This window comes from Lepisma saccharinum, chromosome 1 (assembly GCF_977018435.1).
Source record: "Lepisma saccharinum chromosome 1, izLepSacc3.1, whole genome shotgun sequence".
Classification (NCBI taxonomy): domain Eukaryota; kingdom Metazoa; phylum Arthropoda; class Insecta; order Zygentoma; family Lepismatidae; genus Lepisma; species Lepisma saccharinum.
Window position 1 is genome coordinate 74939858 of NC_139229.1, and position 22471 is coordinate 74962328.

Sequence of the window (22471 nt, forward strand, 5' to 3'; positions counted from 1 at the left end):
AAATACCCATGCCTTACCCGGGACTCGAACCCGGAACCCCTGGCGTTGTAGCGCGCTCTGCTAACCACTTCGCCACGGAGGTCGACACTGAGCCACCGCGGCCAGTATAGTAGCACATGTATAACCGTCATTTGTCTGTGGTAGTGGGCAGGCTCGTAGCTAGGATTTTATATCGGGAGGGGCTCATCCCATATCAGCGGCCGCAATCTAAAGGCGAGAAAGTGGTTGGGGGGGAGTAGAAGCCCTGAAGATGAATTTCTCACTATAATACAAATTATTATGCAAGATGTTTAATCCTGCTAAGGGAGTCAAATTAATTACCACTAAACACTATTTAAATTATATATTTGTAGGATTTGGGGGGGGGGGTTCAGCCCCTTTAGCCCTCCCCCTGGCTGTGTGCCTAGTAATGGGCTCTCAAATATGGATCATACAAGTATGAACGAGCTTAAGTGGTCCAATGCAGGCTCTAGTGTCTACTACCATGCTATTACTGAAATTCACTTTCTTTAAGCTTTAATGAACACTTTACTTGACCCCCTAAATTCTTCAGTTTCTTCATCTAACTGATTAAATATGGTGCACCTAGTAGCAAAAATGACTTTTAACCAGCTAAAGTAAATGAATTAGTAAGGACGCATATTCCGATTTCCCCTCCTCCTGCCTCATCGCACATATTGCATTATGGTGCCAAGTTGTAAGCTTCCTTTACATATATTTTAGAAAATTATATACATTTTGAATTTTATATTACCTTAATGAAATATCTGCGCATCCATTACATAAACGGATATCTCGTTTAAAGTGGCCTGACATTCTTCAATCTTTTTCTCGTTCATTATGTGCAATAACTGGAAAATGTATTTTTCTTAAGATATTCTAAAACAAATATTCTGCGTGAGTATGTGACGAGATTGCGATAAATGCTATTTCCTGTAAAATCTTGAAACTGAATAGCATATCTACCTTTAGATGTCATGAAATCTTTCGCCATTTAATCGTACTTCTATAGCAATCTTTGTTAAATATTTGTAATAAAATCTATTTTTTATACAGCCACGATTCGATCCTATAGGATCAGGTATTTTAATTTCGAAATCTACCAGTACGCTCCACTGCTCGTCATTTAGTAGTAGCGCAACTATCTCCTTTGTACAGCACGTTTTGTTAAAGGTAATATTCGGGAGACATTTTTCAATAGCTGTTAAGTTAAGTAGAATTTTCTATTAAGGAGATAGAGTCGTTTTTGTTTGTTAATGTCTGCAGAGGCAGCCATCTTGGATTATGATGTCACACAGGCATTACGCCACAATAGTAGGCATCAACAAAATATCACAGGCAGTAATTTTCCCAATTTATATGCCAGAATGTCAAGTAAAGTGTAAAATATGCATAGAATCCTTCCAGAAAAGGGGCACATAATAGTTTCACTAGATATATATCCATAACAGTGCGAGATATGAAAAATGCTGTAGAAATCAATTTTGATCCTTTTTCAATTCTGAACAAAACATGTATGTATAAAAATTCTTCCAAAACCACTATTAAAGGAGTTATGATGGATTTTCTTAGTTAGTGCATGAAGCGGTAGCCAACTTGGATTTATGACGTCACACAAGCCTCCTGCCACAATTGCGGGCAAAACACCTGGTAGTACGTTATTGTGTACCACACTAGCAACATATTACCGGTAGTCATATATTCCCTTCATTCAAAAACCCACGGGATTACAAATGCCCCTGGACTAGTATAAGTTACACAGCACTACTACTAAATTCGTTGACCGTACATAAGAATTAATTCATAATCAAGGACGTATTTATGGGGTCCATGGGGGTCCGAACCCTCCCCGAAAGATTTACTAAGTACTAATATTAAATAATGAAAATATACTTGCTGAGCATCTGTTCAATAATCTAGTGTTATATATCCTCGCCGAACCTATTGGAAGGCAAAAGTTATAGATTGGGATCATATGGCTTTGAATGACAGTAGCAAAGAAGATTTATACACACAATTACTTACAATAATATGCATAAAATATTAAACAGGAAGTTTACTTTTCTTCAACTGGATCTAACATCCTTTTTTGTTATGCAATACATATTCAATTATTTATATTTTGACATTAACTTTCTTGACAGGCCAGTTGTTTTCATAAAAAATGTCGGTCGTTACTACACGTAAGCTACATAATGAATACGCTGTTATATCTCTATTCGTATACCGTCTGTTTTCCTATTCACGTAATATCAGCATATTCGTATACCGTCTGTTTTTCTATTCACGTAATATCAGCACAATATTAGATTACATCTTGTGAAGAGAACTATAAATTATATTAACGTATTATTATTTCTGACACGCTTAGTTCGCCTTGTGTCAGAAGCACGAGATTCCCCAGACAGCTCGGAACAAAACATGTTTATCGTGATATTTGTTGGAGTGTTGGCTCCCACGAATTCGCGGTGCGGCAACTCTCAATATAGATCAGTTGCGCTCGCAACTTATTTGTTGACTTCCTCGTTTCAGGCCGAACCAAACCTGTTCCACGATCCCTGCTGGTTGCGTCGGACACTTTCCCTGGATCTCAGAGGAATAGCTTGTAGGCGAATCCCGACCGAACCATGGCTGCGCTGGCGAATATGCTAGATGGCTACAAGGAGTTTATGGCGACGAAAAGTGGTAAGTACCCGTTTTTTTTATTAACTAATCCTCAGGATCGATCCAGTATTATTGATAGTATCTTTGTGTTCAGTCTTTTCAGGTCCCTTACCGTTAGGCTACCCAAAAACGATTCACATTTCCTATCGAGCATGCATGCCACATGGCTTGCTCTTTGAAATATTTATTGATAATACAGGGTGGTTATAAATGATTGTACCCATTTGATGCATAAATAATAATAATAATGAAAAAAACACTATTGAAGCAACCTCTTTTGTTGCAAATAATAGAGCATCAGTAAGAGTTTGTGTCGACATCAACCGAACATACGTGGCGCCATGGTGGCAAGGTAGAGAACCTCGGTGTAAAGATGACTACCGTATAAGATAACGCTATGTGTGTTGTTTGGTTTCATGAAACCAAATATGCAATAACTATTCAAAGACGTTTTAGCTTAGAGTACAAGAGTAATCCTCCTAGTAAGGACTACATAAAACGTTTATATCAGCTAAGGATGCAGGAATTGTACAACATAGCCAAAGCGCTGGCAGTGAGAAACGCTTTTACGAGAATCTAGAGTAAATCGACTCATCACATGTGTTGTAAATAAAACTGTTCAACATGGTCTATTGAAGACAGAAAGAAAAACTAATTATAGGTACTTTGCTTGGTTCTTTTTTTAAACATCCTTTAAACGTGCTCAATAATTTGTAACCACCCTATATTTCGTTGCAACCATTCCAAAACCACAAATATGCTAAATCTTACTTTGATATAAAAACATATTAATATTCAATATTTTGGTTTGATAGCTGAAGAGTAGTTTTTGTAAAACAGAAACAACCCAATGCCTTTAACAACTGCCAGATGGCCGAAAAGCAAGAACACGTTATCTGAATATGCAATTAGTACGATAACTTGCAATATAAAGCCGTTTGACGATTCGCGCGCGCGCGTGTGTGTGTGTGTGCGCGGGAGCAATTCTGTGTATTGTAATTCAATCCTAAGTTTGTTGTCAATTATCTCTACATCAAGTAGAGGCTGAAATTACGTAAAAGTAAATAAAGAGGAAGGACGGGTAAAGTGGCCATGTGAGTTTTCTTCGCTGTATAGCGCTTTCGCCACGCGGGAGCCGGGCGAAGCAGTCGCCACGGATGCTGTCAGTGTTGTCTGTGACTTTGAAGCGGGAGACTGCACTTTTGTAGATGTGAACTCATTTTATTGTTTTTTCGCCAGTCTGATTTTAGCTAAGGGGTATATTTTTTGATTATAGCTAAATAATAGTAAGTGTTATAATTATATGCTCTTGTGCTGTTTAATCAGCGTGAAATAACCTTTTAAATGATGTGTGTTTGAAAACGCTAAGTCATGTAGGTTAGACGTTAGACCACAGTTTTTGTAATGGCGTCATTCCGGGCAAAGTGACCACGAAACAGACAGAACTCGAAAGGCAATGAAGGATGGATTAGATGTTTAAAATGTAAGAAGTGGGCACATGAAGAGTGCGCCGGTTGTGACGAAGAAGATGATGAGTTTCAGTGCGAATTTTGCAAATAGGCCTACCCCTAATCCTTTATTAATAGACTATTGATTACGAATTATTATTTACTTTATCTTGTAAAGATTTCATACTTAAGATAATACTTAAAAAACATAATACTTATTCTTAATGTGTATTACTTCAGCTTGTGTTGATTAAATACACACTCTGAATCAATGTGATTTGTTCATTTACCTATGCAGGTATAATGGGAAGGGGCTGGCCACTTTACCCAACCTTAGCGGGCAAAGTGGCCACTTCATACTCTTTTAAAAAAAGTAACGTGTACATTTCTAAACAATAATTATTAAAAAAGGAAAAAAATAGAAATTGGAAGTAAAGTTATTATACTTACTATTGGTCTATGTATCTATAACTTTGTTGATTAAATAGGTATGATAAGAATTCATCAAACCTTAGAGTGGCCACTTTACCCTTCCTTCCCCTATTTTGTTATTATTTATTACAAATTAAAATGAAACAAAATTTACATAAGAATTTTTGCTTATCTTGTATAACACTTGTTTATGTGGGAATTAACTAGATGTCTCTCTTCCATTGCTAAAATATTTTATGTAAAATTTTAACGACTTCAAAAACAAAGCCTACTAAAATATTTTTCTTAAATGCAGCTCTTTAGGCCAGGATGGCCACAGTATAAAGATACACAGTGGTAAGAACAACAACATATTTATATATTGTAAACTTTCTATGTTATAAAAGTGACATGTTATAATGTAGACATTAGTAAGAAAGAAAGAAACAGTTGTGTATATAACAGCTTCAAGTCTAGATGCCCAACACTTTTAGAAACAAACAGGAAAATACACAATAAAAGACATAAAATACACATAACAATCATTTTCAATCGTTAATTAAATACATTTCAATTTTTGAATTTCAAACTAAAAACAAACAGTAATATATTAGATTAATTTAAACGTGATAATATCGTTATATTTGCATGAGGTTCAGAGGCGACTCAAAAATATTTTTTTTTCACCCGGTCGAGGTGAATGAAAGTGGCTCTATGCAGTACTCTACACGCAGCGTGTAGATAATCGTGGTTTACGCGGACACACATCACAGTTTGCATGTAACTTTGTGAACAAGCGTTAGCAATTATATTTTTATTCCTTCCAAGACGTTCTCCCCAGTGTTGCCACAACATGAGGGCACAATTTCCCTTTCCAAGGGGCAAAACTTCCCATTTTGGACCAATTTTTTCCTTCGCCTAAACAAATAATGTAATAGTAATCATAATAATAACAGTAGTAGTAGCAGCAGCAGCAGCAGTAGAAGTAGCTGTAATTATTATTATTAATAATAATAATAGTGGTGGTAGCAGTGGTAGTAGTAGTATTCCCATTGGTTCATGTTAATATGAAAAAAGAAATAAACAATTTTTTCACATACATGTCAGCTTCATTGCTTTGTGGCCAGATGTCCCAGATTTGAATCCTGGTCAGGAATCCATTTAATCGTTAATCCTCATCGTTACTATTATCCGAAAGTGCATAAAATCGACGTACAATAAACTTAACAGAAATATAAATAGATACAGACTTATATTCGAAGCAGCAGATAAGAGGGAACAGGAAAAAATAATAAAAATGTGAATATGAAATTGGATCAGGCTAGACTTAAGTGGTTAAATAACTCTGATGATACAAATCTAAGCAATTATAATAAAATAAAGCGAGAAGTTAACCGCATGTTTAGAAGTAAAAAAAGAGATTACTTGAAAAGCAAAATTAACGAAATTAAACAAACAGCAAAAACAAAAATATCAGAGATTTATATAAAGGTGTAAATGAATTTAGAAAGGGTAGCAACCTAAAGTAAACTTGATAAAAGATAAAGACGGTGATTTTCTAGCTGACCCAAGCGATTTAATACCAGCTGAGTTAACTAAATATGGTGGAAATTCGTTGATATGTCAAATTCATAAATTAATTTGTTTAATATGGAATAAAGAAGAAATCCCTCAACAGTGGAAAGAATCCATAATTGTTCCTGTGTTTAAAAAAGGTGATAAAATGAACTGCCATAATTACCGTGGAATTTCTCTACTCTCAACAACATATAAAATATTATCTAACATTCTTTTAACAAGACTAACCCCATATGCTAATAAAATTATAGGTGATTATCAATGTGGATTTAAACGTAACAGATCAACTACAGATCAAATTTTTCACATGAGACAGACACTTGAAAAAAAGTGGGAATATTATCAAAATGTCCATCAGCTATTCATTGATTTCCAAAAAAGCATATGATTCGGTCAAAAGAGATAAATTATATAATATATTAGTAGAATTTGGAATACCTAAGAAGCTTGTTAGTATGATAAAAGTATGCAGCAGTGAAACAGAAAGTATAATTCGTGTGGGTATTAATGTGTCTGATAAATTTACAATTCATGATGGGTTAAAACAAGGAGATGCATATTTTTCCATTGCTCTTTAATTTTGCCTTAGAATATGCTGTTAGGAAGGTAAAAGAAACTAACGAAGGACTAAAATTAAATGGTGTGACTCAGTTGTTAGCATATGAAGATGATGTAACCTTATTAGGGGATGATATAAATACAATTAAGAATAATGCTAAAATATTTTTCAAAACTGCTAAAGAGATAGGTTTGGAAGTTAACAAAGAGAAAACTAAATATATGCTTACAGGCCGAAACCAAGTGTTAGGTAATAATCAAAATCTAATTATTGATAACAACTCGTTTGAACCTGTTTTCAAATTCAAATACTTAGGAGTAATATTAACAAATGAAAATTATATTAAAGAGGAAATAAAAAGAAGGCTTAATTCAGGAGATGCATGTTACTTCTCTCTTCATAAACTTTTGTCTTCTCGTTTAATATCTAAGAAACTAAAAGTTAAAATATACAAAACAGTAATTTTGCCTGTAGTATTACATGGATGTGAAACTTGGTCCCTTACATTGAAAGAGTAACATAAATTGAGAGTATTTGAAAATAAGATCGTTTGGAAAATCTTTGTACCTAAAATGGATGAGCAGACAGGTGAGTGGAGAAGGTTACTTAATTTAGAACTACATAATTTGTATTCATGTCCAGATATTATTAGAATGATTAAATCAAGAAGACTTAGGTGGGCAGGCCATGTGGCACGAATGGGAGAGGAAAGAGGAGTTTACAGGATTCTTGTTGTGAAACCTGATGGCAAGAGACCTGTAAGAAGGCCAAGACGAAGATGGAGGCACAACGTTGAGATGGACCTAAAGGAAATGGATGGAAAAGAGTATATAGATCTTGTTCAAGATAGGGACAGATGGAAGGCCTGTGTTGCAGCAGCCATGAACCTTCGGGTTTAAGAAGGCTAGAGAGTTAGTTAGTTAGTTAGGATATGGAATTGGATACTAATATAAACTTTAATAATGTAGAGTCAGATGTCTTAAAATTTCCCTGAAATTGTGGTATTTTTCATCGAAATCCCCATTTCCCTTCTGGCTAAAAATTGGGTCCAAATTACCCTGCAAAAGGGAAATTTCCCTTCATGAGGCAACACTGGTTCTCCCAGTGGTGAAGGAGTTTCTCCACTTATTAAAGCCCACATGTAACTAACCTTGAGTAACTACCTAGAGAGGAGAAGTCCGGAACGAGACTTGCATGCGATTAGTGACTGTTCAAAATCCGGTTCTCCAGAATGCGAGAAGACAGCTTGTTGGTCCTGGGCAGGTTCCTTTCTACGGACCTGACCAATGGAATGTCCATTAACCATAAACTTGAATCGGTCAGCAGTGTCGCTGGACGGCTGGGAAAAGTTGTGGTGACGTAACAGAAGGAAGCGAGTCGATCTAGTCGTAATGGTTTCAAGCGGAAATAGCATTCATCCATTTCCTCCGTGTTATTTCTATCTGAAGCTTTTGGGAAGGAGGTAAGACGACTCTCCAGTAGAAAGTGATAAGGGGAAAAGTGATGTCAGAGAGAAATGAACGTAAAGGTTCCGTTTGGAACCTCATTGTTATGTAAGGCAGAGATTATCCAATGTTGCCTTTCCCGATTTGTTCCGCTTTCTGTCACTTTGGTTCTATTGCAACAATGAGAACGAATAATGAATGTGTGCCACATGAAAACCTCACTTCTACGTCCCAGTTAACAGCAATGTTGTAAGGCCAACGAGGCCCGGACTCCTAGTAGACCAACACCCAGCCATACTTGTCTGCAGGGCTTGTGTCGTCTGTGTTTGTTTTCGATCGTCCCTTCATTCTTTTCAATTTATCACTATTCATCCTCCCGTTGCTCGATTTTGATCCGCTTTTTGTTATTTAGCGTCGATTTTCTGTCACTTTTGGCTAATCCCGGGCGCGATACCCGGTGGAGGCACATTGCACATTGGTTCGGATATCCCGATGGCGGAGAGGTTAGCACATCGCGCTACGACGCCAGTAGTCCCGGGTTCGAATCCCGGCCTCGGCATGGATGCTTGAGAGTGTCTGCTCATCATATCATCACTCATCCCTATCGCAAATTAGCCAAAAGTGGCACAAGAAGTGAAGTAAAATAAAACAAATCAATCAAAACACATTTTAAAATGTAAGTCCCGATTAGCCTCTGTGCATAAAGTACAGTAAAACCTCGTTAATCCGGACTAATGGGGGATAAGGTGAACGGTTTAACGAAAGTTCGGATTAACTGAAATAACCTAAAAAAACAGTAGAAAGGGCATTAAAACTCCGTTTATAGCAACAAAACAGGTTCATTATGGTGTATTTAAAGGGCATTCCTGTGTCAATCCGGCTTCTTCCCGAAAGTCTGCGGGACACAGAATTTCATCAGTGGTTGACTGCCTTTTCTTTGGGAAGTTCTCCCTTGGACGTTGGATGTACGTATTCTTATTAGCCGTTACGGAGCAATATGACGAATGCAATTGTTGACTTCTATCCACATTTAAATCCTTGCATTCTGCTTTTTATTTTTCCTTTTGCCTGTCCGGATTAAGCGAAGTCCGGCTTATCGGGGTCCGGATTAACGATGTTTTACTGTACACTTAAAACAACAATCCAAACAAACCAATTTTTAGCTAATTGCAACATTGAGCATGACTGATGATATAATGAAATTAGGAGACACTCATAAAGAACGCCCATGTCCAGGTGATGATTCGAACCCGAGACCAATGATGTCGTAGCGCTCTGTGCTAACCATTCCCCTACAAAGGTCGCCTCCATCCCTAAAAACGACACCGTTCCAATATTTACATTTTCTTTCCTTTTTAATTCTCTATCATATTTTCTATCTTCCCGTTTCTTGATCTTTCTCTTTCCCTTCCTCATCTCTTTCATTCACTCTCTCTCCTTTTATAACTTCTCATGTTACTCTTTGTTTCTCTATATCTCCCTCCTTTCTTTTCTCATTCTGTATATTTTTTCTTCCTCCATTCCTCTCTTTCTCATCTGTTTCTTTTCATCTTTCCTTCTTTTCCATTTCTTTCTCTGTCGTTTATAAATTCCTTTCTTTCCCTGTTCCTCTTCATTTTACTATTTCTCCTTTCTTCCTTGTCTTATTATCTATATGTAATTTCTTTCTTTCTCTCTTTCTTCCTTTGTTTCTTTTGAGCTTTCCATATTCCTCTTTCCTTTCCTCTCAATTTTATAATTTTCTATGTTTCCGTTTCTCATCATCTTACTATTCCTCTTTCCTTTATTTCCGCATTCTGTATCATCTTTTCTTCCTTTCTCTCGTTCGATATATTTTTGTATATCTTTATCTCTCATTAATTATAGTTTTATTATTTTTTAAATACATTTATTTTATACATTCATTTATAATAATTAAATATTAATAATTCTGAAAATATCTAACATAATCTACTTGAAAGGGAAGGAGACGTTATTTCACGAATAGCGATGCCGTATCAGAGATGCCGGAACTGGATTCGAATCCTGGCCTGGGCCTGTTGTTCTTTATGAGTGTGCCTTCATGAATTTCACCATATCATCAATCATCATCATCTTCGCGATTAGCCAAAAGTGGCAGATGTGCGAGGTAAATTAAACCAAATGAATCAACAGTATCAGGGAAGACCATAAGAATCTGCGCCTCAAGTTGTGAACTACTTGTCCCCAAATCCTCTCGCCACGATCGAACCTGGAGACACTTCTGATTGACAGCGACACCTTAACCTCTCACCCATTTAGCAACGAAATAAGGAAATGCATCGAAACACGATCCGGGTTTGAACCCGGCGACCCGCCTAATGCGTTCTATCGTCGCTTTCGAAGTTGCATAATGGCACAAGCGAGGGTGTTAGATGCAACCAGCATCAGTTGCTCCGTTTTATAGCCATGTCTGTCCTCTTTGAATGTCGGAAGACAAGAAACAGCCGAACCTCAAACAACAATCACATCTGGGTACTTGTTATGCAAATTGGACTGCCTTATTTCTCTTTCACTTTTTATTCCTCCTCTCTCAATTTCTATCCATCTCTCTCTTCATATATTTATCCCTTTTCTTTTATATCTCCTCTCTCAATTTCTACCCATCTCTTTCTTTGTTTCTTTATCCCATTTTCTTTTTATCCCTTCTCTATTTCTACCTATCTCTCTATATTTCTTTACCCCATTTCCTTTTTATCCCTCCTCTATTTATATTTTTATTTCTTTATCCCTTTTTAATTTTTCCTCCTATTTCTACCCATCTCTCTTTTTTCTTATCCCTTGTTCTTCTCTTTTTTATCCATTTTGCTGTCTCTCCTTATCTTTTTTCTTCTCATCCATCCTCTCTCTTATTTATCCATCTCTCTTTCTTTATCCCTTCTTCGCCTTATCCATACTCTCTATTTCTCTTTCTTTCTTTATCACTTTTATTTTAACCCTCATCATATCTCTTTATATCCATCTTTCTTTCTTTATCCCTTTTTTCTTCTTCTTATACCTCCTCCTAATTCTACCCATCTTTTGTTCTATTTCTACCATCACTCCTCCTCTATCCCTTTCTCTTTTCATTTCTCGCTCTCTCTCTCTCTCTCCCTGTGTGGGTTTATGTATGTGGGAGTGCATGTGTGCACGCGCGTACGTTCTTCTTTCAGCTCTATCTCTTTATGTTACTCTTCCTCTTTCACCTTTCTCTTCTCTCTTTCTTGTTCCTTCACCTCTCTTTCTTTTCGCTCTCTTTCAGAGAATAAGAGACGCGGCGAAAGAGACGAAAACGTGAAGAAGTATGTGTGAGATAAAGCTGTCTCTTTCTAAATAGATCAGCGGCGTGCTCAAAGGGGGGTTAGTTTGGGTCATATCCCTCCCTTTCTCCAGAAATTCCTGTAAAACGCATAAAATTAAGTACAGATTGGCAAAGTTCAGTACTCAAAGTTTGTTTTAAGCCTACTTTATACTCAGAGTATCGTTATTGTTTCACCACCTCTGTGGACGTAAGGGGTCACCCTTTCCGAAAACATCCAAATGTTAATCTCTCTACCAGGCAGCACAGCCAACGGCAAAGATCACAGGCCTGCATGGGTTTGGATGACTCACAGATAACTGTTGTCTCTGACTAATCCATTTTTACCCATCACGTCTAGTTTTTTCAGAAAATAGCAATATATTAACTGCCTTAATTTCACAATAAAATGTGTAGTTCCATCATTTCCTCAATAGATGGCTCTGTTTAGATGGTGGGAAAATGTTGGTTTATTACAATACAAATTCTCCAATTTTGAACTATGAATGCACATAGAATAAGTAGTAAGCATTTAATCCACCTTCTATCTTCACGAGACACATTGACATGAAAATTGTAAACCTTGAGTTCTATTTTCGAAATACCTGATTAAAATTTTCTTCACTAAATGTCCAAAACTCAATGCTATAATGTAATGGGTTGATTGAACTTAATGACGTGGAGAAAAATACTCATCTAGGAAAAAAAATCCTAATGTAATGGGAAGAAATTTATGTCATATCCGTCATCAGCATTCAAGATACTTCCAAGATCATCTATTGATTTGAAATCATCCGATTTTTTAAAAGAAAATGCGGGGTGGTGAATAGTTGGCCCAACTGGCCAAGGCAATAATTTACTCATAATTCCCGAAATTCAAGGAATTCTCTGTGAATAGCCACCCTGAATAAGGAAAGGGTGGGTAGGGCAGAGCGGGACTCCTTTCACGAAAAAGTGACCGGACTTGAACGCCTCGGGAGAGAGAGCGGCGTCTCCCAAATCGACACCGGTTCCAGCTCGACCACTTCCTGCTACTGGAAGATAAAATGCTCCCAGACCGGGAGAGGGACGCTATGTGTAGCAATTAGAAAGTTATTTGTCCCGTGAACACCGATTGGGCAGGTTTCCCAATGTTTGCCGGGCGCCCAAAAATGAGAGAGAAAGTACTTTTCCTCTTTTCACGGATGCAGCGATGGACATCCTGTGAGGCTTCCAATTCCGTAGTGACGTAACAAGCAGGGGCTCTGGACCACTCCCAGCTAAAAAGACGTTGGCCTTCAGTTCGCGTGGGAACCGAAGAAAAAAATGATATGATTTTACAATACCGGACACTTCCCAATTTCTTCCATATTTCGCATACTAAATAATTTAGGCCTCCTAATCACGAATCTGCAGTTAAAATTTGGCGCTCACGTGTAGAACTTGCAAATTAACCTTGTCAATTAGCCCCACGAACCATGCACGGGTAGACCCACAATCCATTCACGAATAGCCCCACGAACCATGCACGGTTAGGCCGCTTAGGTTAGGATAATAGTTAAAATTTGGGGACGTAGTAATATCACGAATATATGTTTCGTTCTTTAAGTATTCGAAACACCAAATATATTGCGATAAAAATTGGTTTTCTTGAGAAATCGAGGGTGTCGGTTGCGATCACGGACCCGCTTATTTTGCAAGTTCTACACGTGAGCGCCAAATTTTAACTGCAGATTCGTGATTACGAGGCCTAAATTATTTAGTATGCGAAATATGGAAGAAATTGGGGAAGTGTCCGGTATTGTAAAATTGCTCCGAAAAAAAAATGTTTCCTATAGTCCAGGGGCATTTGTAATCTCGTGGGTTTTTGATTGAAGGGAATATATGACTACCGGTAATATGTTGCTAGTGTGGTACACAATAACGTACTACCAGGTGTTTTGCCCGCAATTGTGGCAGAAGGTCTGTGTGACGTCATAAATCCAAGATGGCTACCGCTTCATTCATTAACTAAGAAAAACCATCGTAACTCCTGTAATAGTGGCTTTAGAAAAAAAAATACATGTTTTGTTCAGAATTGAATAAGGAACAAAATTGATTCTTAGTTTTTTTTTTCATATCTCGCACTGTTATGGATATATATCTAGTGAAACTATTATGTGCCCTTCTCTGGAAGGATTCTATGCATATTTTACACTTTACTTGACATTCTGGCATATAAAGGGGGAAAATTACTGCCTATGATATTTTGTTGATGCCTACTATTGGGGCGTATTGCCTGTGTGACATCATACATCCAAGATGGCTGCCTCTACAGACATTAACAAACAAAAACGACCCTATCTCCTTAACTTCTTTAGGAGTAATTTTGACCATTTGTAAGTTTGTTGGGTTTTTACACGAACGGAAGACATGTGTATGGAAGTTGCTTTCATTTGGAGGCATGCAATCTATTACTACAGGTGTTTTGCTGGATAATGTGTCAGAGACCATATATGACTTCCCAAATCCAAGATGGCCACCTTGAAAGTTCTGCACATGAAATACTGTCCATAACCTGATTTAGAGTTCGTTTATCAGATTTTTCCAGAGGAATTTTCTGTTAATAAGTAACAAGTGAAAAATATTAATTATTATCATCATCATCATCATCATCATCATTACTATTATTATAAATATTACAGTAAAGGAGAAATAACATCGCCTGTGAATTCCGCATTGTCTTTTGAAATTTAAGCAGCTCACCTGTTATCAAGATTGAGAGTGGTTGTAATGATTTTGGAAATATCATGCCATCAATATAGTAACTTTATTCATATTCCTCGTCACTGATCTGAGTGTCCTGTAAGTCATTGTTTTCACACTCTTCTTCATCTGCACTACAAAGAGACAGTTCAGTATCATCGGACGTCCGGAAGCAGGTCAAACACAGACTGAAGTCACGGGAGCGTTGACTGTCTGTGCCACAGTCATTTCCAGGCTTTGGCGACGGTTCAAAGACACATTAGATGTACATCGTAGGCCAGAAGAAGGTTGTCAACAAGTAGCAACGCCACAATAGGGCCGATTTCTGGTATTAACTGCACGACGAAACCGGACGATGCCTGCAAGACATCTGTCCTCAAAGCTTGCAGCCACCGCAGGGGTTAGAGTTTCTCTCGTCAAACTGTGTACTGAAACTCAGGATAGCTGGTCTCTACGTGTGTCCCGCTTGATCCAGTGCACAGAAGAGCCCGCTTACAGTGGAGTCAGCATAATCGAAATTGAACCCTCAACGAACGGAGGAACGTGCTCTTTCACAGATCAGTTCAGATTCAGTTTGTAAAATGATTCCCGTCGCACATTAATCTCGAGAGAACCTCGATCACGATTTAATCCAACGAATATCGTGGAAAGGGATCAGTTTGGTCGAGATGGAATACTGGTATGGGAAGACATCATCCTCAATGGACGTACGGAGCTGTACGTTTTTGCTGGAGGACTCTTACTACCCAGAGGCACAGAAACGAGGTACTCCAACAAGTGCGACTTTTCAGAGGCGCAGTTAGCTCAGACTTCAACTTCAAGGATGAAAAGGTGATGATAATACATGTGCGCATCGAACGAAATTGGTGGATGACTTTCTTGAAGGTGAAAAATTCCACCACATGGACTGGCCACCAAGGTCCCCAGACATAAATCCTGTAGTGTCTTAAGGAGACGAGTTAGCTCGCGATCCTCCACCAAAGACATTTCGATAGCTCCGCACTCCTCTTCATGGGAAATGGAACCAGCTGCCTATACAACTCTTGAACCACCTTATAAATAGCGTGCATTCTACGTCGTGCAAGGTTGTGTAGCTGTTCAGGATAACTTCACCCCATACAAGTTTCTTTTTTTCGTCAAGGAAGTATCTTCTGTTTTCTTATTTTTTGCATGTGTGCCCTTGCACTAAAAAAAATAATTTCATGAATTGTACTCTATTGTATACCATATAACGTTTTGATTAATTTTCACGCAGTACTGTCACTTTATTAATAAAACATTTTCTCATATCTTAGTTATGTTTAACTTTTGGATACTACTGTAGTTATAAAAATTATAATAATATTTTTCACTTCTTAATTATTAACAGGAAATGCCTCTGGAAAAATCTGATAATCGAACTCTAAAGCAGGATATGGACAGTATATCATGTGCAGAACCTCCAAGGCGGCCATCTTGGATTTCGGACGTCATGTATGGTCTCTGACACATTATAATGCATGATTGCATGCCAACAAATGAAAGCATACACATGTCTTCCCTTCGAGAAAAAACCCAACAAACTTACAAATGGTCAAAATTACTCCTAAAGGAGTTAAAGAGATAGGGTCCTTTTTGTTTGTTAATGTCTGCAGAGGCAACCATCTTGGATGTATGATGTCACACAGGCAATACGCCACAATAGTAGGCATCAACAAAATATCACAGGCAGTAATTTTCCCCCTTTATATGCCAGAATGTCAAGTAAAGTGTAAAATATGCATAGAAACCTTCCAGAAAAGGTGCACGAAATAGTTTCACTAGATATATCTCCATAACAGTGCGAGATATGAAAAAAACTGTAAAAATTAATTTTGTTCCTTATTCAATTCTGAACAAAACATGTATCTATAAAAATTCTTCCAAAACCAGTATTACAGGAGTTTTTTCTTTGATAGTCCATGAAGCGGTAACCATCTTGGATTTATGACGTCACATAGGCCTTCTGCCACAATTGAGGCAAAACACCCGGTAGTACATTATTGTGTACCACACTAGCAACATATTACCGGTAGTCATATATTCCCTTCATTCAAAAACCCACGGACTATAGAAATATTGACATATGCCCCTGGACTACTAAGCTCAGATTCGACTCGGGTCGTGTTCCTATGATAATAAGGCAAGTAGGTTATCAAATAATAGGAAAAAATAAAATAACCCGTGGTGTAGCAGCCCATTGAGGTGCCGGGCCTCACTCCCATCTAATTCTACTCACTCACTCAGGGCCGGTTTTTCAATGTGCGATTAAAGTTCGGGTAGGGCAAATAAGAGGTTACTGCAATTTTGGGTTTTGCCATCTGCGGTCAACGCCTCAACTGGAGGTTAAGTGGATGTGAACTTGATGCGTGCTTCATCCGGAGGTCAGCGAGATGACTGGTGGTTTTTGAACAACCATGGCTGACTGAACGGAAGATCTATCTTCACCAGACGATTTCTCAGGCACATTGAACGAGAAGTAATGAAATAAAAAGTTACATTGGTGCACAAATAAACTTGTTGTGCTTGGTCGAGTTAAAATAAAGTGCGTAGTGGTCAGCACGGCGAACCGTCTGTGGTTCTTGCAGGTTTGCGTGATCGGGTTACGTTACTCATTCGTAGCTCCCCAATTTCCTCAAAATGGTGGGTGGCCACCGGTCTCATACATAGACCGAAATCTCGGAAGGAAAGTTGTTGAAGAGAAAGTTGAAAAGATAAAAAGAATGGAACCTGGGCGCGTCCCGTAGCCGGAGTCCAAAGCATGATGCCTTAGGCCCCTTCGGCCACGGTGCGGGACCAACATTTGACGACACGTTAATGAACAAGAAAGGTTAATTGGAACCAAAACAAAGCACGTATCAACACGATAGGAACGCAAACAGTTTGTGTGTGCATGTTTCGTTAAGCTGAGAGTTCATATCCTTGCCGCTAGGCGACACTAAAATCACCCACATTCCTCACAGTGTTTTGTCCAATGTTTTTGTCCTCAAGATCACGTGACCTTACACTGTGCGACTTCCTTTTGTGGGGTTCCATCAAAGACAGGGTATTCGTCCCACCGATGCCGCGGGATATCGCAGCCTTAAGGGAGGGCGTATCATCGCAGCGATATACACTATCGACAGGCCTATGTTGATGCGAGTGTGGCAAGAAGTAGGCTATCGTGTCGATGCGTGCAGTGTCACCCGTGGTGCATACATTGAACATTTGTAGGTGTTTAAAAAATCTGTTTGAGTTCCTCGTTCGTTCTGGACTGGTTTCATTAACGTAAGTTCAATACTTAACTTCCAATAAATATTTGTAACATCTCAAGTATTTATGAAACACCCGGTATAATGTAATTGTAATTCCGTTTGGATTTATGTCCATTTTATGCACAGATAGGCTTATCGGGACTGGACCTCAGTTTAAAGTGCTACCAGAAGTCCATCGGGATTCGATGCCGGGACCCCTTGTTACTAAAGCGACATAGTTGCTACTACGCTAACTATATCACGAAAGCACGGTGAACGTTGGACCAAAGATCTCATATATATCATTGGACGAGTGCCGCCACAGAGCCAGTAGAATGGCATTCTGGTACAAGAAAAATAGAAACCAATAACTGTTTGTGTACCCTGAGTGATTGAATGAGATGTTAACAGATTCTCTAGCACAGAAGTACGTCGCTGTCGGCGTCATTAAAAAATAAATATTGCTACTCTCTTCGTTAGTAATAGAAATAAGGTTCAGTAGTTAGTGTTTCAACAGAATAACAAACATAAAATTGAGTTTAAACTACGGGAATCAGATATGTCTTCATATTCTACTAGTTAATGCAACGGATTAATAAAATGATTCCACAGTTCACAAAATTCCAAAAATTGGAGTTATATGTGAGAGGTTGCACAACATAAACTTTATGACTAACATTGCCTCCCAACTTTTAAAGCTCTTCTTTGAACGAGGCGCGTGAAGATGGTGCTGGTGTGCAGAGTATAGTTAGATAGCCTAAATTTCCACTTTTTCTTTCATAACTTTCGGCATTATATTAAAGAATAATGCATTTTCTTAAAAGTATTAATCAACTAATATCTACAATTTTCGTGCGAGACACAACATAAAGTTATCTCGAGTGATACGAGATTATTCTTAGTCATACGAAGAAGATGATACATTATAATAAATTCGCAGAAATAAGAATAAAATGTGTTTATGTCAATATCCCAGAATAAAGTCATTTAGTTCAATGCATAAATAACAAGTACAAAGGCAAAACATTTGTAAAAATGCTTGATGGTAGTCTTTTATTTGGAAGATTAACTCTCTTCGTATTTTACTCGCATAATTAACTCAGATTGCATAAAAATAGTGGAAAGCACAGTTAACTTAGGACAGAAGATATTACAAGGAAAGGGGGTGGGGGAAATTTACTCGAGATCAGATATAATACTCGAGAACAGATACACGCTGTAGTCGTCATCATTAAGAGAAATTAATGTGCGCATACAGAAAGTTGTCATTTGAACTGAAGAAAGTATGTGTACAACATCTGTAGAACTTGGGAGAGGGGACTGGTCCGTCGGCAAAGAAAAAATGAAATGGTTCCATAGATTTCAGAATTCCAAAATTTACGTTTTATGTGAGAGGTCATACAACACAAGAATTTGTTACTGAAATATATTTTACAACTCTTCTTTGAACGAGGCGTATAAAGATGGTGCTGAGTGAACAGTATCAAATAGTATAAGTTTACAGTTTTTGTTCGTAATTTTTGGACATTATGCTATGGAATAATTAAGATTTTTTTAAAGGCATTGATCACTTAATATTTGCAATTTCCGATCAAGAACCAATATAAAGTAATTTCGAGTGCTATTATTTTTTGTCGTGCGAAGAAATCTGATACATCACAATACATTTCGAGAAATAAGATGAGATGTGTAAATTAATCCCAATTCCCATCTCATATACGTACATCGGTAAGTTCAATGTGTAAATTGTAAGTACAACTGTAAAATATTTATAAAATGCATTATTTTTCAGATGATTAAAGCTTACTGTTGGTATTCTAATGTGCAAAATTTTGCTTTCTTTTACAGCGTAATGAGTTCAGATTGAAAATAAAGGGGAAGAAGCATAATGGACGTAGGACCAAAGATCTCATATGTATCATTGGAAAGAGGAGGGGGGGAGGATGCGACGTTCTTATGTTCGAGTACAACCACAAAGAAATATGAATTCACTAGATCTGTGGAATGACAGTCTAGCACTAGAAAAACAAACCAAGAACTGTTGGTGTACCGTGAGTGATTGTAGAAATTAACATCCAAGAACATATACACGTCGCTGCCGACATTAAGAAAAAGAAAGAAAAACTTGCCCGGCGAAAATTGATGTGCGAATATAGGAAGTGGTTATTTTGAAACGTGAGAAATATTATACGTGTACAAAATCGGTAGAACTCACCATGGCGGTCGGGAGGAATGTGGGGAGTGGTTGAACCAGTGCGTCAACCCCTTCTGGAAATTCGTTCATTTCAAGTTACAAGAAAGCAGAAAGCTTAGTTTGTTACTTTTATTGTTAATAACAGAAATAAAATTCAGTTAGTTAGTATTGAAACAGAATAACCAAAATAAAAACTGAGTAAAATCGAAAAAATTGAGTATAACTACAGGAAACTGGTTATATTTTCAGGTTGTACCATTTAGTGCGAAGAATGAATAAAATTGTTCAACAGTTTTCAAAATTCCAAAATTTAGAGTTTTATGTTAGAGGTCGCACAACAAAATTTATGGCGAAAATTACACCATAACTTTCAAATTTATTTTCTTGAACTGAGTGTTATAATGTTAATAACAGTACATTAGCTGTGAAATGTAAAAAGAAAAAAAAAACAACTGGAAAACATTTTTGCTGAATTTTCAGTCATTTTGTAGGCAGAGTAGCAAAGCAATGCCTTCCAAAGAATATATTATTATTTTATGATAATAATAATAATGCTTTAACAAACTTGGTTTATATTCATTGGTTTGCATAGTTATTACTGTATAATAATCGCTACGACACCAAGAATCCCGGGTTCGAATTTCGGCCTGGTCATAGGTGTTCTTCGCGAGCGTCCCTTCCTCAATTTCATCATATCATAGTTCATCCTCATCGTCGCGATTAGTCGAAAGTTGCAGAAAATTGGCTCAAAAACCAACTCAAGGATCCGTTCTCTGAGAAAATTAAAATAAGCTGTAAGAAGGCTGAATGTTCCCGTATTTTTTTTTAACCATCGAATGCAAATGGCGAGACATAGGAGGTTAGCTCCCAAAGAATTCCATTCAGTATTACCTTCCGTTTTTTCTTCAACTTGGGAGCCTCAACATTCCCCTGTACCTGTCTACATTGCAGACGATAACGTCGTCTCGTCAGATGACATCGCGAAGCACACTGTGATGAGTAATATTTATTCGCATCCTGTTTCATTCACATAAATTGCAGAGGTTTCCAAACCTAAACCGGTTTTAAGTTTCGTCTGGGACTGGTATAATAAACACCAGCTGCACCTCGTACATTCCACCCACACTCCTTGTTGCCAGGGGAATGGACGTCTGTAGAATTTTTCAAGGAAGGGCAAAGCAGTTTTTTTCCCCAAAGGCCGGAGCAAGCTAGGCGTTCCTCCAAAACAGTGCTGCCGTTTCGAAAAACACTGCCTTGATTTGAAATTATCGTATTTTTCGACAATTTCCCGGTCTTACTTCACAAATTACTGTAACAATTAATGTGCTAAATATATAATTGTAGCCTGACTTCTATTTTTCAGAGGGGGATTGGCCCCCTGTGACCTCCTTCAGGACGTAGATAGTTAGCTGAGACACGCGTGATTCACGTTACCGAAGTTATGCAATGTATCAATTTTTGTATTTATTTGATAGCTTCTTGAATTTTAGTTGTGTCTTAGATATTTCGCGAAACAAGAAGGATGGGTTAGAAACACTGTTAACTGAACCCATATTCTCATTTCCTATCCAAATAAAGACATTATAGTTACACGCATACGTTTTTAGTCTAAAATACTTTGCATTAGTTCGCCAAATATTTTTTCCCACTTTCACACAATGAAATTTAGGATGCTATAAACAAAAAAGCGAGTTCGGATCAAGTTTATACCAGGCACGGATGTTGGTTAGTTAATAGAACTGAGATTATACATTCAAGGTACTCGCTTATTTTTACACTGTTAATAACACCAACGAAAATAACAGGAAAAATGTGTATGTTCTACATAAATAACATTGTATGTTCTACATAAATAATATTAGTATGATAATTAATACATGATTTAATAATATTATATTAAAATTTGTTGCTTAGTTTTGAAATTAAAAATTGAAAACAAAATTAATTACAGTGAACTAAATCCAACTGGAATGAAGGAAAATCAATACTAAACTTATTTACTGTTCAGTTCTTCATAAAGTGCTCTGCATCAACGTGGAATGTACTGGCACATATCAAGAAGTTACCGTTACCCCCACACCCACTATACGCCTTCATGCCGTGGTGCTATGCACAGGGGATAACTTTACCTCTACCTTTTTTTACCGTTTCTTAGATTTCTCGATAGATATGGGACCATTGTATGTTCTGGTTAAGTTCAAAATGTTTACTGGCGGCAAATAAATGTTTACACATCATCGCTGCTTCCAAGGCACAGAGTAAGGAAGCTAAAAGCCTGACGATGCAACGCTGTTCTACTCACCAGTTTGGGGGAGGGTAATTTCCACGAACTGGCTTCTTTCTTTCTCTTGAATGGTATGATGTCCCTGAAGTTGTTCTTTCAAGATGATATTGACTAGCACCGAAAGTGTTGTTATTTGTGGAGTAAAGCTAGAACTAATATCCCTATCGCATCCACTCTGCTTAATACAATTTTGTTCAGTCTTTACGAGTTTCGACAAAAACCTTGATTCCAACATTGTTCTTGCGACCTGTTGAATAACAACAGGTCCTCAAGTCTCTTTCTCTATCAAAGATTGGCAAATTCATCTACAGGAGTAAATCTTATAAAGGTAAGATTTTAACGTCGATTCAGATGGATTTAAGAATTTGTCTTCGGAGTGGAGAATTTTGACCGGATGAGCCGGAGCAAATGTTGATACATGAGGATGTATTATTGACCTGTTCGTATTTCTCTTTTATCTCTGTTTCCCTTTCTTTCTTGTCTTCTATTTATTTAGTTACTTATTTCTTAATGAATTTCTGTCACCATTCTCTACTGTTCTTACCCTAGGCGTCTCTCTTTCAATTTTTAAAAATATCCCCTAATTAAATGTCCTAAGGTGCTACTCCATCTATATTG

At 37.5% G+C, this 22471-nt stretch overlaps 1 protein-coding gene across 1 annotated transcript in view; it reads left to right on the top strand.

The window, feature by feature from the left end:
* LOC145996631 (very long chain fatty acid elongase AAEL008004-like) overlaps positions 1 to 22471 on the top strand; it is a 104290-nt gene that overhangs the window by 53481 nt on the left and 28338 nt on the right. Inside the window, exon 2 of the mRNA XM_083133203.1 lies at positions 2533 to 2685. Within this exon, the coding sequence (XP_082989329.1) occupies positions 2628 to 2685 (58 nt within the window). The 5' untranslated portion in view covers positions 2533 to 2627. The remainder of the gene's footprint in view (positions 1 to 2532; positions 2686 to 22471) is intronic.